We start from the raw sequence: 17,509 nt of genomic DNA on the forward strand, positions 1-17,509 counted from the left end.
GTAAGTTGATCAGATAGATACCTTTATTTTTCTTCCTACTTCATCTTCTGCCTCTTTCAACATACCTGAAGATCAAGAAAACACATACAGTTGAAGCACCATTAGGAGGTGACTGTCGGGGTGCTGGCAAGTGGCTGCTTAATGGAGACTGGTCCCTCAATAGAGGTTCATCACAAATTAGCATAATCTTTACAGAAACAGTACTTTATTTTGAAACAAACAATCAACAAGAGCAGCATTACTGGTCCATAATCGGTCGTCACCATCTATCTCCAATTGTATTTTCCTTCATCATAAATCATTCTTGAAAAAAAGCCAAAGTAAGTGTATCAAGTGCTTGACCTGGATGGCTGCTTAATAGAGGACAACATTGGGGGCGGGGGATGTAGGTGCTTAAAAGAGGATTAAGTTCCCATCCTTTTCTACAATTATTTTGCAACTTTGATTACTGCCCGCTTAATAGAGGGTGGCTGCTTTATGGAAAAAAATGAAAATGAAACGTGGGAGTTAACTTAAATTATGGTTTTTGTCACTCTTAAAAAGAGAAGATTCTAAAAAAATTATATAATATAAATGTACAAGTAGTGCCAAAGTACCATCCCAATTAACTGCCTCATTCTTACGTGTCCTGCAGCAGTAGACTAAATATTTACTTGAAGTCAGGCTACCATTATTGACAGGCTAGCATTTGGTTTTCACATTCAAAAGAAACCCACTCTTGACATAATTCCAAGGTAGGTTAATACCAGAGATGAAAGTTGATGAAACTTCAATATTACAAACCTGCTGCCCTTGTTTCAGTTACTTGAGGTGCCATTTTAAAACCATATGTTATCGCTTGGAAATCTTCCTACCATAAAAAAGGTAATGAAAAGAATGACTTTTTGTGTGAACATCGACTACAGTCTGTCTTCTAAGAACTGTGATCTAGAAACATTCCTTTGTAAATAAGTTATGGAATTTGCTCCTTTGTAGATTATTTTTTTTACTAGCTAAGCTGCCCTCTCCACAGGCTTTTCCAAGGCTTAGTAGACAAGCAAGCAGCAAGAGATCTGGAATCAAGCGTGAGGGGGTGGGGGGGGGCATCACAAACAAATGGGGACATGCACATAGCTAGGGTTCTTGTTATCTTGCAATACTCTAAATAATTACAACTTACTAACAACAGGATGAATGAATTATTTAATAAGTAATTACCTCTTCAAACACTTGAGCCCTGTTTACAATAGATTTAACAGTATCACATGTTTTCAACATAGCTATACAGAATGCCTAAGGAAGGAAAAGATCATATTAGGAAGCTGAATTCAGAAATGAGAATGAGGGGGGTGGGGGGGCACTTATGTTTGGAGGCAGTCATTGTTGGAATTTTGTGGTTACCATAGTCTCAGTGACCGTACAGTGTCCCTTGTCCATTTTGCATATGTGCTTCTATTGAGCTCCCATACCAAAAGGAGATTTAACATTATTAGGCAAATCGATGATTGATGAGAATTTGCATTACAAAGTTCAATTTGCACGTTATGTGTCTATGAGGCCCTCTTAGAGAGGGGGGGAGGGTTGTATTCTGAGCAGTAGGCATAATGTCCCTTTTGGTATTGAACCCATTTTTATGACTTTTGTCGCCATTTCATCTAGTGGTATGTCACTGTTTCAAGGCCACGTTGCTTGTCGGAATTTCGCCCTAGCAGGACCTCTTTAATCTGTATTGTAAGATAACCTTAAGGCAAGGATCTTCAATGATAAATGGATTATGCATATAGAGACATGTAAACACCGTCTGCACCAGTGAATGTCCATCAAGCCAAGTCACCTGTCAACATCGAAAACATAAGATAAAGATAAAAAGATAAAGATATTTTATTTATATAAGTTCTTAAAATAAACTATGGTATATACATATTCTAAAGTGCCAATTAAATAAATGCTGATGTATGCAAACAACGTAACAAATGGTACACACAAAGAAAGCAAAAAAACAAAAACAAAAACAAAACAAAACAACGTGACAATAAAATTATACAGTGTAGTTAAATAATTGAAAGGGCAAATGCCAGTCTACAGAGCCTGTACAGGAACTTGTATTCACGCTGGCAAACCGAAGAGATTTCCTGGATTGTAGAGTAAACATAGAGAAGGGAATGTACTGTACAGAAGTGAAGACCAGTCTACAGGTTAATTTAACATTATAAGAAAGCAAGATGACCATCATTGCCAGAAAAGATCAACATACAACGAAGAAGTGCACAGGTGCTACTGATTAAAGGACAGTCTTATTAGAGGAGCACTCTTGCTGTAACTTTGGCCTTGCTTGCTGTTTCTGTGTGTAACAAGACAGGGGCGGATCTAGGGGAGGGTGCAGGGGGTACGCACCCCCCACCCCCCCTGAGATGACCTGCGGTTTTCTAATACAACTGGTATTCTGCAAAAAAAAGAAAACTACGCGGTTTATTGGTGTTGAAGTAGAGCAAGAGAGGAGTGCACCCCTCCTAAAAAAAATCATGGATCCGCCCCTGCAAGATATAGGCAACGTCCTACCAGTAAAGCATACGTTTAAAAGCACGAGCCACACACACAAACCAATACAAATCAGGAAATTAGTTTGTGGAATAGAGTATTCAGGAATTTATTTTGCAATCACTTGAAAGATGTACATTTCGTATTTTAAGAAATGGACTAGCTCAGTTCACAGTGTATTTACTGAATATTCTGGTAAAGGCCAAGCATGATTTTTGAACATGGATTCATTCTAGAGAATGGAGTAATATTTAAGCTAATAGCCAAAAATTCTTGCTAAACTTACCAAGCAGGAATTCAACTCATCCATGATACCTATAAGTTCTTCAGGTGTGAAGTTTTTAATTTTTACTAACCCAGCCTAAAAAAATTAAACAAACATTATTTTATTCCTTTACCATGAAAACAAATCAATAGGTTTGTGAAATGCATCATAAACAGCCACAAGCAGCGACGCACACATTGTCCCTAACTGGGTTGAAGGGGAAACTTAGTAGACTGAAGGAGCAAGTGGAGGCAAAAACATGGACTGTACCACAGTCTATTATATACCTACTGAGAAATACTCACCAAAAAGCTATGTCATAAATTTTCCAACACAAGTGTTCTAGCCAATCAGAGAAGCAAATGATGTTTTTCACATGTAAAAAAAGTAATCTCTCCAACCAGAATTGCAAACAATGTTTTTTTTTTTCACTTGGAGGAAAATGATACATCCAATAAAAAGCCACATTGGTTCATGAGTTTCATGCCAAATTTCCCGCCTTTTACAGGTGCTTGCAGCTTGTAGTTCCCTCGTGATATGTTGACATCTCGTGCATAAATACCATAATATTATACGCAAACTCTCCATGAAGTATTCTATATATCCTTACTGCAACATCTACCATTAACACATACAACTTGCCTTTACTGCAGGCTCAAATTGAAGAACTTTCTTGGCTTTGTTGCAAAGCATTCCTGCATCCATTTTAGGGTCCATCATTTCAATTGCTGACATGGCTTCAAACAAGCCAAATCTAAAATCACACACACAAACAAAGCGAAAATTGGAAAAACCAAAGTGACCATGATGTAAGCTAAACTATCATTTTTCAAGAAGAACGCCTTATGCTGACTGATGTTGAGGGATAGTTGATTTAAATGTTCTACTCGTAGGACATCCAATGTGATGTTCTCCTCTAATAACAGGGAGTGTTAACATTGTCTCTCACTGTTGGTATAAGCAAGGCTTAGAAAAGTTTACGGGTAGGTAAGTCCATGAAAGCGTACACTTTAAAAATTCACTTACATATTGTCATGAACAAGTTCGCCCAGCTTCAACTCTGAAAAGGGCCAAAAAACAAAATTTATTTTTATTCAGCATGTACGAGAAGGGTCCATGCTACATGTACAGGCTAAAGGGGTAGACTACATGAAACTGTGCCTTTCATTCTCAAAGCAGAAAAACAGTTCCTCTTTCCATTTTTCTTTCTTTAAAGGAAGGGTAGGCTATGTATAGGCTACGATAGGGGTGGATCCAAGAGTTTGATTGCGGATATTTGGCAAGTTATGTATGGGGAAGTGTATCTGGTGAAAGAAGGAGGATGCACAGGCACCAAGGGCATGCCAGCCTTCCCCTCCACATCCATCCTTTCATCCAGTCATGTACTACACATGCAACTTTTGAAAGAAGGCCTCACTATTGTGTGCAGCCTGCGACTATGTAGTAAAATAATCATTTCAATCTTTTGGTCTGAAGATGCAGTGCTGGGATCTGGCCATCTATTTTTAAACTGGCTTTTAATTAATATCATAAATTACAGAAAAGTCTTTACTTATAGACTTTTCACAGTCCCCAGGCTATTTTTCCATTAGATTGTCGGGATTAAGCACCTACTCTTACGGACGGCCATCTTGGTTTCAGATGTACTGAGTCTAGCCTGGGAAGGGATATCAAATCAATTTAGAGGTGGGGGATGGTTTGGGAGGAGATAAGTTTCTCTGTAAACAGTCTACTTTCCTTACCATCTGATGCTGCAGTAAAGTCATCTGTAATATCCTTCCAGTGATACTGAGGTTCATTGGCACCTAACAAACCATGAATACAGTTACATTAAAATATGTGGTGATATGATGATGCACTGATCAGTCATCAGATCTGTAAAGGATAGCACTAACTTTCTTCTGATTCCTTTTATTCTGTGATTTCCAAGATTCTAGGCCACCTTTTTCAAAATCTCTAGCGTTTTCCAGTTCCTGCAGGTTGGCAAGCATGAACTCACCAAGCCTCCACTATATCTTTGGGACTGCAGAAGACATCCAGTTTAGTTTGCCCCATATAAACGCGACGTATCAGTTTCCTACCGAGGGGAAGGGGGAGGAGGAACCCCTAGAAATTACTGGTGGGAGTGTGCCACCCAGTTCTCCAACCCCCCCCCCCCCCCTGGGTGGTGGTGGTGGGGGGCTTCCTAACCATAATCAGTAAAGGTTAGAGTCATTCGGCGTTCGGCGTTCAGCGTTCGTCGTTAAGCGTTCTCAACAATACCCCTTGTCGGTTAAACAGCGAGGACAGTCAATGCAATATATATTGTACTGGCTGGAGTTCATTGTATTCAGCTGATGTATCATAAGGACATGGCTGATCTCTACCCAACGAACAGGCGACAAGGATTCATTTTAAAATACTCACCCAACTTTGAAAGAGATTTGCTAATGGATTCCACACCACTGACAACCTCACTTGTAAGTGCTGACAATTCATCGCTGCAAATTTAAAACAAATCCGTGTTATCGCCGTAAACAAACAGCTATTGTCAATTCAATGCATTTTTGAAACATCTGCTTCGAAAAAAACCAGAAAAATGTGGGCTGAATATTTCATTAAGCAAAATAGAAATATACTAACTAACAAACCTATTATCAACATCATCAGGATCGTTTAAAGAGGTACTACCGAAATCGTCGTGTGTTTCGGTGTCCGCCATCTTGAATTCGGTTCCAGTCACATAGGAGTGGTAACCGAGGAAGGTTGGGCTTCTTTCGCGGGTTTCTAATTCTTTTTGTTACTTAATTGCGCTTTGCCTTATTTCTATGTTTTTTGTTTCGCTTTGATTTGTTCCCTTTTTAGTTTTTGTTCCCTTTTGTTTTGTTTTGTTTAAAGGCATACTATACCATCCTCTCCTGACATCAGAGGTTCTTGGCGAGATCTGGTGTGTTGCCAGCAGCCAGGAGCCCATAACCCGCAGCGAGCAACTTCCATGCGTCATCGCGTTTTCACCGACCAGTTTATTTTTAGAACGGTTTTGTTGCGAATTTTGAAAATCTTTTAAATTCCACAAACCAGTCAGCAAAACCTACAGACCTAAAAATGATATTTTTTGCCTTTTACATGTAATAACGTTTAGTTTCCCGTTTTGATATCTTATACTTCGAATGCGCTCTTAGACATGGTGGAGAGTTCTATTTTCGGGGGAAAAGGTGCCCGAAAATGTGTCTTAAAAAAAACTGGTCCGTAAAAACGCCGTGACATAGGCCTCGTATGGGAGTTGCTCGCTCCGGGTTATGAGTTCCTGCAGCAGCCAAGTTTCACCTGCCGGCAAAAACGAAACTTACCTGCGTATATAGTCTCTCCTCATTCCTCGCCGCATCCCAACCGTCGAGTAACGAACAGAGACGATTCGCAGGCTAATCCAAAACGAGCACCTGTTTTTGCTTTTGGACTGAAATTTTACCTTTGTGACATAACAAACGAGAAAGGCGCGTGCGTTTATAGGAGCCAATCAGATTCTTTTTCGAAAGCGCGAGCTCACGCTTCACTAGCGAAAAATGTCTACGCATGCGCCGCGACAAAAATCACGTGGTCGATCAAGTGGTCGATTAAGTGGTCGATTTAACTCACGCACATCAGTTTCAATGCGCACGCGCCCTCAACACCACTTAAAAATGAACAAGAAGATTTAATTGGGGATGCCAAATGTCCATAACTTCCGTATGGTAATTAAGGTCCCAGCGGGTTCAAAATTTGCTCATTCCATTAAATATTCGTTATTCAATTATTTTCAGAACTTGTCGATTCCTGCCTATCACCTTCCCTTTATTGTGATCGAATTTTTGGTTAAACTATTACTTCGACAAAGGATTTATTGGTTCCAGGGTTCTGCTTGCAGAAAAATTTTTCTGAGATCTCTCGGTATTCCTCTCCCCCCGGCCACAAAAGTTTCAAAAATGATAGGGAGGGGTTATGCCCCACCAGCGTCCCCTCATTCTTTTGTGAATTTGGGACCGAGGTTGAAGTGAAATACCGGCGTGAATCAGAGATTCTCGCTTAGCCTCCCACGGGGATTCGCGGAGAAGGAGCCCTCAGAAGATCTGCTTGGAAGGCTAATTCTAGCCTGCGTGGCAGGGGTTTGAAAGGGATTGTCCTTCCCTTTCGAACGCCTTCCACGCAGGCTAGGCTAATTCTAGCTACAATTAATTCCCAGCAACTCACACAATAACTGTATTTTCGGCAAAAATTCGCCGCCAAAACTGCGGTAAAACTTAAATGCCAGGCACACGGTACCTCTGCCGTTTCCTGCATGAAACTGTCAAAATGTTTCAACATGCAAAAGCCTCAACCTTTTTTTCCCGACGAATGATTAATTAATCCCGATTTGTATGGCATTCTCTCAAATTCAGTGGAGTCTTTAGTGACAATTAATAACAGAGTTTTTATTGGGTTTTAAACCTTGCAGCTCCAGCATGACTGAGTTATGGTTACACCTTGCAATATAAAAAGCCATAAATAAAAGAAAGCAAACACCTTTTTTTTCTTCAGGAAAAAATCAGACACAACAGAGAAAAACCGTCATGTTACGGGAACGATTACGCAAATAGAGAACACTGAGAGCTATGACTGTTAATGATTCTCTGTGATTCAGTAATCCCTGTAAAGCCGGGTGGTAGCTTAAGCTTGACAAGACTATTCTGGACGCTTTCCAGTTTTAAATAGCTCACTGCATTTCTCAAACTGTCCGTATTAGTACCTTTATTTACCGATAGATTTGAGCAATATTAATGCTGACCCAATGAATAACCTTTGGAAAACTAAAATTCAGCGACATCTTCAGAGAGGATCGATCATAAGGAAAATCAAAAGTCCAAGAGATTAGTATCTAAGATGACTGAGTAAACTTGAGGTAATCTTTGACATCTTCTGCGGATCCAATAAATATTGGACATCTTTCATGAAGTGACTTTGGTTTAATATCTAAAACTGGTTGTGTTCCATCGCTGGCCATTCCACCGGCTTGTTCAATAATGAAAGCCATAGGCGCACATTCATACAGCAAACGAAGCTAATGAGAAACATAAGAAAAAATTTGTAAATGAATTGCCTACAAAGCCCATCCGACACTAGCGACAGTTCTCCAGGTAGCTATGCAGAAATAAAAAGCCGCTACTAAAGCAGTAAGGGTCACTGTTCTACCAGCATTGTTAAGAGTTGTTGCGTCCGTTTGCACGTAGCTAAAAGTTTGACCGGTTTCAAACTTTGCACAACAACTCCCTACAACACGCAACAACGTGCAACAAGGTGTGCAAACGGACGTAACATGTAACATACAAAAATGTTGGGAGTTGTTGGCCAACAATGTTGCGTCCCTTTGCACGGGGCTTAAGAACCTGTAAAACTCACGAGTGACGTAAAACAAAAGAAACAATAAAGTCAACACAATAGAACCAAGGAAACGAAAGGTGAGAAACACAGAAAAAGTTTACATCTTCTTAACCCAAAAGTTCTTTCGGAGGAGCGGGAAATTTCCGTAAACCTCATTCCAATGGAGAAGACTGCAAATTTAACATGACACAATATAGCCTTCGTAGCTGGCGGTTTTTTGGTGTGTTTTTCCTTTTGTAGTTCGTAAAGTAACAAATTCAGCCGCGCGAAAGCTGAAACGAGGACGAAAAAGAAAACGATGGGGTAGGGGGAGGGAAGAGAAGACAGTGAGAAAAACCGCCTGCTCCCTTAAAGTGCAACTAACCCCCCAATTTTTTTTTCGCTGAACGAAATCTTCTTATAATCCTGCTTACTTGTGCGAAAAAATTTTGGTCATAGCGTTTTTCCTTATTTTTTTATAATTTTTCAAAGTTTCAAATTTTGGCGGTTCTTGCGGCCACTACCGAGCTCCGTGGAGAATGGGTCCGAGTGTTATTGTGACGTCATCGAAGGAGCTCGACCTTCGCGAGCAACACGGAGTTCTCTTGAAATCTTCTTCTGGAGTCATGCCGGACGCCTGTGTTCTTTTCGGTTGTAGCAGAACAGCCGATCCCCAAAGAGGTATCGGGCTTCATAGAATTCCTATCTTTGATGACTCACGCGAGGAAAACATTGAAAGAGGACGGAAATGGGTGAACTTTGTCCAGCAGAGGAGAGCTAAATAGGAGCCAACCATTTTTACAGCGTGCGCGCTTAAAAACAATCGAACTTTTGATCTAGTGATCAACGATCAGGAGCCCATCATTTTCAAGGCGAGTTTTCGCGGACTTAGTTTTAAAGGGAACAAGGTCGTCGGCTAAATCAAAGCAGAAGATGGACCAGTCTTTACGATGAGGTACGATATTTATCTGTACGTAGTAAGCTAAGATTTCCGGGCAGCCATATTCAGATGATAGCATATTCTTATGTTGGAATGTATTGCTGGTAAGAATAATCTCCCGCTCTGCTGATTTTGCTAAACAAAGAACTTAATAGGTTTCTCTTGTTTCCTATTTTAACAAAAAAAGGCCAACGCATTTTTTGCATACATTTTTTCTTGCAAAATAAGCTAAAACTGGCAAAAAAATGCAGGGCAAGGTTTTTCTGTTGAATCAGAGGCCACATAGAAAATTTTTTAGCTGATTTGGAAGAAAAAAACATCCACAACGTTTGTTCACAAAGTGTTATTCCAAGCCCTTCATTATTGAATGATATTACGTTTTTGTAGGTTAGTTTTTATAACCTCTTTATTGAAAATATTGCCTGTTTTTGTTTTCAGGCATATTCTTGCAGCAGTTCATTTCAATTTCAACCTGCACAGGGACTGCACTGGTATCACAGAGATCAGGGTTGGAATCCCTGTAAGCCTGAATTTTTTCAGGCTTTCTTTTCACAACCGCATAAGTTGTGTATTTGACTGTAGTGATCTTTTCTGTTTATAATATATTATGTAGATTATTTTCTATAAAAATTGGAGAAAGGAATGAATTTTGTGGAAAAAGGAGTGAAGATTTTCATCCTCACAACCCTTTCTATCACCTTTAGAGGAGCTGCTGAATTGTACTGCATTCAATTTACTTGTTTTCCTAGTTCCTGATGAACCAGTCGCAAGCACGAGTTCAAATACAAGAAAAAGGGAAAAAACCCAGAAAACTCCCAGAGATGGCCCCAAGAAAGCTCGCTATTGCTCTGCATGCAAAAATCCCATGAAAGGACACAAGAATATTAAAGACTGTCCAAAGAATAAGAAACAGGGCTAGAAGTTTAAAAGCCATAGTGAATATTGTCTCTGTTGAGCTTCTGTAGGGAACTATTCTTGTACAAGTTTTGAGTTATACTACGTATATACATGTGTGTATTGTGATTGAATTGTGGTCTATGTATATACAGACAAATCTGGTCAGCTATATCTATCCTTTTGCAATTGAAATCAGAATTCTCATACAAATTATGCATAGCCTTGAAGGTTGGTTAGCAATAATAACTCTTTAAGGAAGCTTACCAGCAATATTAAAGAAAAGTCAAAGGATTTTGGTGGGAAATAAATTGAAACCAACCAGTCAGCGGGCTGTGTGTACACCGTAAATCCTCTATTAAGCCCCCCCTTTTCAGAGGAGGAAAGTTAATAAGCCCCCCCTCCCCCTCCCCCAATCCTTATTCTTCACAAAACAATTAACGATTAACGTGGACTGATCAGTTGTTTATTCAGGCTGGAGGTTCATATTGTTTTTGGTCTTCGGCCACATGACCTCCAACTTTATATGCTTAACTTTCTCAACTTTGCGCTCTAGTTCTCTGTGGACAATTGTCACCATTTTCTTATAGTATTATAGTATCATAAATTTTAAGGCTGTTTATATAAAACATTTAAATGTAAGAGATAAAAAATGTAAATATAAGAGGAGTTTTCCAGAGATTTTCATTTGTAAGTTGTGTACGACAAATCAATACAAGTAACCATTCTCATAAAAATTACCAATGAACATGAGGCTGAAAGCACATTTTTGAAGAAGAATTTTGTTTTTGTTACTTTTAGGCTCCCACAACTGAATTAAATACTTTTGACAGTGACTGTAATAATATTGTACAACGCATTAGTCTACTCTGTCTCATACCACGGTATTTTTGCTCAGGTGATGCGTTTTGCTAAATTAAAGAAGCTCCCCCTCTCTATTAAGCCCCCCCTCAAAAGTGCTTGAAAAAAATAAACCCCCCAGGGGGGCTTAATAGAGGATTTACGGTAGTTGTGTCTAGAACTAGGGGATTTGAGGACCTGACCTTCTCTTATCAGTGACACATCTCCTGATCTCTCTTTCTCTCGTAACAAGGGGCTATAGGAGATTGCTCTTTTTCATAATGGAGAGGAAAAAAGTTTTGTGCTAGCAGTGGCCTCTTTTGGCGCGCAAAAATAAATTTTCATTGCATAATGTCTTTTTTATTATTTACAACGAACACCCCTGGGGTGGTACTCAACAAATTTTTTTGTGGGGAGGTTCCACCCTGAGGTCCAACTCCTTACCCTTTTATATACCATTTTTCACAAAAAAGGTGCCCCTTTCGTATACTTTCAATTCTGTTGACATTTGGTACCCCTTTCACATATCTTGTTTAGAACTTTGCATCTCTTTTGACCGCTTTAAATGAACTGTCTTTTAAATTGGAATCAATCACACAAATAGAACATTTTCTTGACTTTATAAAGCCATAAAATTCATTTGTGAGCCCTACTAGCCATTTCACAGACCCAAATGATAGATTTCCCTACCCTTTCATATACTTCAACGAGTAAAATCCCTACCCTTTCATATACTGAAGCCAGAAAAAGATACCCCTTTTAGGCGGAGCCTCCCTTTATAGGCCGTTATGGTGAGTACCCCCCGGGCGAACACCCCACCTGTTGATTTATCACTACTTCTTTTTTATTACATGCTTATTGAAATTTACAAAATTGTATATCAAAAGGAAAAAAAAATAGTGGTAAAAGCTACAGTTCAAAATGAATCTACTGTTTACGTCAACAAAAGATGAAGTAAAACAGACAGTTAAACAGATGATCAACAATTTAATAACAGAATAATTTACAAGGGAAAAAGCCTAAAAAGTTTACTTAATCATCTTCGTCGAGTTCGAATCCAGTGTAGGTTTCATCTCTGCCGACAGGAAATTGTTTTCTTATTTCCGTGTAAGCATACGCAGGAAGAGGAATTCGCTTGTAGACAAGCCTGGAAAACTCCCTGTAGGCAATGCTACGCAAGTAACTGTAAAAAAAAAAGACAATAAGATAAGTATTTAATTTCGGCTGGACGATGTATTAAAGAATTTGCATGTTTTCAAATCGAGTGTGTACCATATCGATCGTATTTGACTCCAATGCGGTACAAAAATAACAAAAACTATCTCACCTTCCTTCGGTTCCAGTTTGTTTATATCTCTGTTTGGCTTTGGTATTGACACGTTCGCCAGCCATACGTTAGCTCCACTTTTGAAGGCAGACAGGACCAAATTTGCCGACACTCACCAAGAATCCACATGAACTGATTCTTCAAATCTTCCCCGTAGTTCTTGCTCTAGCTTATTTGTTTCATCAACTTCCTTTTCGTACTTTTTTAGCTATTCTTCATCAGCGAAGGGTTGATCGGCATATGCAATGTCATTTTCCAGGCTTTCACATGAAACTTGCGACTCGCGATCACTTTGTTCATCTTCCACTTCGGCCAAATTTGCCTCAGAATCTTCTGAATTAAGACTTCTCTCAGAACTTGAATCACTTAAAGACATATTCCGTTGAATTTTGGTCGTTTTAGTATCCCGCTCGCTTAAAATCAGTTAAAATGATTTTCCCTTTATCGTTTCTCGGTCATTTACTCATGAGTTCGCGGTAGATGTCCTCCTTCGATGACGTCACAACAACATTCGTACCCAGCTCCCACGAACCTCGGTAATGGGACACAAGAGACCTAACTTTAAACAGCCATGGAAACGCGAGGATTTTGTCAATCACGATAATTTTTTCGCAAAAGTAATCAGAAAAATAAGGAGATTTCATTAAGCGAAAAACATTTTTGGGGGATAGTTGCACTTTAAACCTTCTCTTCGTCGCCGCCGCCGCCCCCCCACCCCCCCCCCCCCAAATTATAGACCGCTATATAGTGCATGGCCTTCGAGCAAGCTCTCCTACTGAGCCGCGCGTGGGGCTGAGGAAAGGCCTCTTCTCCCCCAATCCCCGCTTTCACGTCTCCTTTCGCGTGCCTCTCGCGCGTCTATTTTTCACGATATTCTCCAAATGGAGAGCTTGCTCGCAGGCTATTTAACAATTATTCGTCGAGCACGAATGGGCTCTGAGTCAATAGCCCATGAGGGCGAGAGGAATAATTGTTCTAGTAAAATCCACCAAGTTGGTCAATAACATTGACAATAAAAAAGTTTTAGCTAGACTTTAATCCTTTTTTGACGCCAAAAAGCGTCACTACTAGTGGGCTCTAACATATAGCCTAGTAGTAGCTCAACCAATCAGAATGCAACATTGATAATAGACCACCAGTTGGATTTTACTAAAAAGTGCGATCCAAGACAGTGGCTGTCTATGAGGTGTTATACAATCTTTGGAGGAAAACTTTGTTCGGATCGGAAGGACTTTGAAGGTTCAAGAAAACGTTTTCAAACGACAACCTCTCTCGAAATAGCTGAAAACTCTTCATAAGCAAAGGAGAAACAATGTTCTCTCGATAGTACCTTTCCTCTCGGGCTTTTCTTGTTTCCAGGGTACATAAAGATTCCTCCATACACTAATGTCCTGTGCATGTCCGACACCATGGAGCCAACATAACGAGCAGCATATGGCGTCTTACCATCCTACACGAATGCATGCAAAACAGAAATATGTATGTGTTATAATCAAGCATGAGGTCAAGATCGCTAGATATTGGCCAAGTTGTTGTTTTTTTTTTTCTGTTTTTCTCCTTACAGTCAAAGTCGAGGTCAATAAAAACACACAAAAAAGAGAAGATGAATGCAGCCAATATTAAGCCACGCTAAAGCTTTATAGTCAATCAACGATTTTTTGTGTGGCCAAGGGGCTTCCTTCTTGTGGGACGGACAGAAGTAGAAAAAAACCTAGCGGGCAAGATAGGCCTGTCTTAACTGCACAGGATTTGCTTTTTAATATCTTGTCCACTCCTAGTACCAGCCAACAAAAAATACTGGGTAGCAAATCTTGGTGTGAACAAACATCAATATTCAGCTCTACTAGCCTCAAAACAAAACAAAAAAAGGCATAAGGCACCAACGAGCCTGCAAAACAGTTGTTATTTTTTTGTGTGTTTTTACAGTGAGCATGGCAAGTGTGAGGCGGGTGTGGGTGGCTGCACCAAGGAAATAAATCTAGGGTGGGTAAATTACTATTTAGGATACCAAAATAATGTTAACTAGGCTGAGGGCTAAGTGTACAACAGAGAGTCAAATCAGCAGGTTGATTTTGAAGTACTGTGAAACAGCAGGGAACCAAAATTATATGGGCTGAATATTAAAGTACTACTGACAGGAGATTAAATTAGTGTAGTTAGAAATTACTGCAGACCACCAATCATACAGGGTGAAAATCAAATACCACAGTGATCAAAAGTTTAATAACTTGCTTATGAAAAAAAAATCAAGGGTGATTGTACCACAGGACACAATCTATTGCAGAGTGAGTGTAAGGCAACACAGGGTACCTAATTTACAGTGATGTATTTACAGTATACCAGAAGGCACCAATTTCAGGGTGAAAAAAAGAAGAAACTCTTTTGTTAGTGCAACATACTGTCAGTAATGATTTCAAGAGCATTTTTACCAAAAAACTCACCTTTGGAAATTTGATGGATTCCAGATACTTTGTTACTGAATCATCAAAGAGGCATGCATTCCCCTCATTTACGCTGTAAATTGCCTTGCCACGAGGTTTCATTTTGATGTTTGGATTGGTCAACACAAATTCACCTATAGACTGAAATAAAATACAATCTGCATCATTACAAATTTATTACAAAATATGTTATAGGTCAATGTTTTTTTCAGTTTCAAAGTTTTTAACAGCCAGGACAAAAAGTATTTTTGTGGAAAAATGTTGATACTAAAAAAACAGTTAAGATGGTGTTTTAATGTTGAAATATGTATTATTCATTTACAGCCACTTCTGGTCTAAAGGGTGCAGCTTTTTTATTGTGTTGCTTGCACTCCCATTGGGTAGCTCATTACAAGTTCCTTGGCCACATTTTTTGCATGGAGAAGGATGAACTCACCAATATCTATGCATTGTTTGAGCCCTCCCATGGGAAAAGAACACCAGGGAGACTGTAAAATGGATTGACCCTAATAAGCATTTCTAAGATGATGACATCCTGTGCACTGCTTAAGACTGACCCAGTCGGAGATGCCTTACAGTTGACTGTTCTTCTTCAGTCGACCAATGATGATGATGATGATGATGATGAGGTTGGTGGCAATATTGTTATTAATTCTATCAGCCTGCGAAAACAACCGTTTCTCCTCGCTCTTTACTGCTGGGGACGTTTCTTGTTCCTCTGTGTGAAACGTCCCCAGTGGCGAAGAGCGAGGAGAAACGGATGTTTTTGCAGGCTGTAATTCTATGGAACTTACTGGATCCAGTGTAAATCCATTGACTCCGTTTCCAGTTGTCAGGACCACCATTGTTGCACTACCAAACAAAGCATATCCAGCAGCTACAAAATTCCTCCCAGGCTGAAGGGCATCTTCTATTGTTGCTGGTCGGTCATGGGACTAGAGGAATAAAAAGTACAAAGGGCTGTATGATTATCAATTATCAGAGACTGAAGGTTATGGTACTGTGTTGGTCCTGGGTTACCCTGCCAGTCATTTACGTCCCTGATTCCTCAACTGCTTTATGTCAGCTCAGTTGGATGAGCAACATCAAGAGAGACCCACAGCCAGGTACAGTGTGGATGGCAGATCCGCTTTTTTGTGTCATCTTGGTAGCTAATAACTCCTGAGAGTCCAAAGAAGGTAGGACTACACCTGTCTATTGAGTACGAAGTTGTGAGTTTAAAAACCAGCAAACCATTAATTAATCCATTTGCCCCTAAACCACGTGCAAAAAGACAGCCCATGTGGATTTACAATCCTTCTACCACTTGTGACATCATTAATTTTAATGGTCAAGGTTAACTTTGACATCTACCTAGTGCAGGACGAAGAGATCTTTCAAACCATACCAGAATATTGTTACCAGGCCGGAGAAAATAATAGGCAAAAAACCATGCAAGGTTAAGTGGTATTTTTAGCAACCCTAAAATAATAATAATTATTTTAATACCTTCCTGGACACTCCAAAGATTGAACCAATAGCTGCCAAACATTCAATGTTTGAAGAGCCATCTAAAGGATCAAAAAACACCATGTACTTTCCCTGTTGGCTGGTCTCCACTTCAATGACTTGCTCATCTTCTTCAGATACCAAAAGGCAAGTTGTGTAGGAAGACTTCAGCATGTTAATAAAGAGCTCATTTGCCATGACATCCAATTTTTGCTGCTGGTCTCCTGATACATTGGTATCTCCTGCAATGCCATATCTAGCAAAATAGACCAGGCTTTTAAGCTTTTCAAAAGATCAGGTAGTGCATACCATCACTGGCTTTTGTCATCTTTTTTGCCCATTATTGGAATTCCAAAAAGAAATTGAAACACAGGTAACCCAAGCTTGAAAATGGTTTTCTAAAAAAAAAACCCATAAAATGGCCATAAATCGGTTCAAGGACAATACTGGAAAGACGTACATAATACACATTTTAAATAAGGTAAGCCATTTTTTTTTAATCGAAATCCTTTCCTATCTGTAGGTAACAGAAACAATATGTTTTTCCCTATATGAATCCTTATAGTATTTCAAATACAACAATACCAATGCTTATATTTCAAGCTTGGGCAGGAGCCTATTACCCGTGAAAGGCTCCTGGCTTGGGTCACCTGTGATTGAATAGTGGAGAAAAATAATCAAATTATTCTGAGATTATGTTAACTTGAAAGCAAATTGTTGTGGCATTAATCCCTTGGCATTTTTCACACCTCTGGGACGAGAAGGGGATGTGCTAGGGAAGACGACACTAATCCTTGACTTGATGGGTGTCAGGTCCAAAGTACGTTTCCCGCTCCAATGACTGCACAATTTGTTTTTATCTTAATACTTAAATTGTGTTGAGTCACGAACTCACAGTTGCGCGATTCCTGCCTTTCTAACAGCTGAAGAAACTGCTTTGATAGCGCAACAAATGGCATTCAGAAGCTGAGTGAGGTCGCCAGTGGCTTCAGGAACTTTACGTTGTTCTGAGAGCACGAAGCGCGTGAGTGTCATACAGTTAGTGTCTATCGAAGAAGCCATGATCAACCGGTGGTACCTACAGTGAACGAACAAGAGATATTGCTTGTCATCATAAACAACGCATTATAATCATGACCATTTATAATATACATCATTAATTTAAAAAACAGCAAAACCAAAGCTTTTTGCCCGCGAAATGGAGTGCGCGCATAGGTGCTAAAACATAATCATGGACTGAAAATTAAACTTACATAATGTAAAGTACGAACTATAAGACTTGTGACTTTCAAGCATTACTTACAGCAACTCTTGGTAGTTCCAATAATCAAAATAGATAAAAAGATGATTATAATACCCACAACGCCATTAAACTCACCTGTGGGGCCCGTAAATCCTATATTTTTTCAAAGACTTCAAACCTTTACTTCCACGTACGAACGTAC

At 39.5% G+C, this 17,509-nt stretch overlaps 2 protein-coding genes and 1 long non-coding RNA gene across 3 annotated transcripts in view; all 3 read right to left on the reverse strand.

The window, feature by feature from the left end:
- LOC140939240 (N-alpha-acetyltransferase 35, NatC auxiliary subunit-like) overlaps positions 1 to 5,491 on the reverse strand; it is a 19,491-nt gene extending 14,000 nt beyond the window's left edge. The window contains exons 1-10 of the mRNA XM_073388819.1: positions 5,413 to 5,491; positions 5,189 to 5,262; positions 4,525 to 4,587; positions 3,809 to 3,842; positions 3,425 to 3,536; positions 2,804 to 2,878; positions 1,721 to 1,813; positions 1,198 to 1,272; positions 784 to 850; positions 22 to 65 (exon numbers count right to left, since the gene is read on the reverse strand). Of these exons, the coding sequence (XP_073244920.1) occupies positions 22 to 65; positions 784 to 850; positions 1,198 to 1,272; positions 1,721 to 1,813; positions 2,804 to 2,878; positions 3,425 to 3,536; positions 3,809 to 3,842; positions 4,525 to 4,587; positions 5,189 to 5,262; positions 5,413 to 5,483 (708 nt within the window). The 5' untranslated portion in view covers positions 5,484 to 5,491. The remainder of the gene's footprint in view (positions 1 to 21; positions 66 to 783; positions 851 to 1,197; positions 1,273 to 1,720; positions 1,814 to 2,803; positions 2,879 to 3,424; positions 3,537 to 3,808; positions 3,843 to 4,524; positions 4,588 to 5,188; positions 5,263 to 5,412) is intronic.
- Positions 5,492 to 7,183: 1,692 nt separating this feature from the next.
- On the reverse strand, positions 7,184 to 17,161 carry LOC140938790 (fructose-1,6-bisphosphatase 1-like). Its single transcript, XM_073388317.1, has 6 exons — positions 16,960 to 17,161; positions 16,065 to 16,320; positions 15,371 to 15,511; positions 14,577 to 14,717; positions 13,466 to 13,585; positions 7,184 to 7,835 (listed from the first exon to the last, which is right to left on the reverse strand). Exons 1-6 carry the CDS (start codon positions 17,124 to 17,126, stop codon positions 7,653 to 7,655), a joined length of 1,008 nt encoding a protein of 335 aa, XP_073244418.1. The 5' UTR covers positions 17,127 to 17,161; the 3' UTR covers positions 7,184 to 7,652.
- On the reverse strand, positions 11,631 to 12,770 carry LOC140938791 (uncharacterized). Its single transcript, XR_012165566.1, has 2 exons — positions 12,136 to 12,770; positions 11,631 to 11,991 (listed from the first exon to the last, which is right to left on the reverse strand). It is a non-coding gene; the product is annotated as an uncharacterized lncRNA (long non-coding RNA).
- Positions 17,162 to 17,509: the final 348 nt, after the last annotated feature.

Source organism: Porites lutea, chromosome 5, assembly GCF_958299795.1.
Source record: "Porites lutea chromosome 5, jaPorLute2.1, whole genome shotgun sequence".
Lineage (NCBI taxonomy): Eukaryota > Metazoa > Cnidaria > Anthozoa > Scleractinia > Poritidae > Porites > Porites lutea.

Coding starts and splice junctions, on each gene's coding strand:
- LOC140938790 (XM_073388317.1), bottom strand. CDS start 17,126: ATGGCTTCTTCGATAGACACTAACTGTATGACACTCACGCGCTTCGTG. Junction 16,321..16,959: donor AAGGCAGGAATCGCGCAACT/GTGAGTTCGTGA, acceptor CTATTTTGCTAG/ATATGGCATTGCAGGAGATA. Junction 7,836..13,465: donor AGAAAAGCCCGAGAGGAAAG/GTACTATCGAGA, acceptor GTTTCTCATTAG/CTTCGTTTGCTGTATGAATG.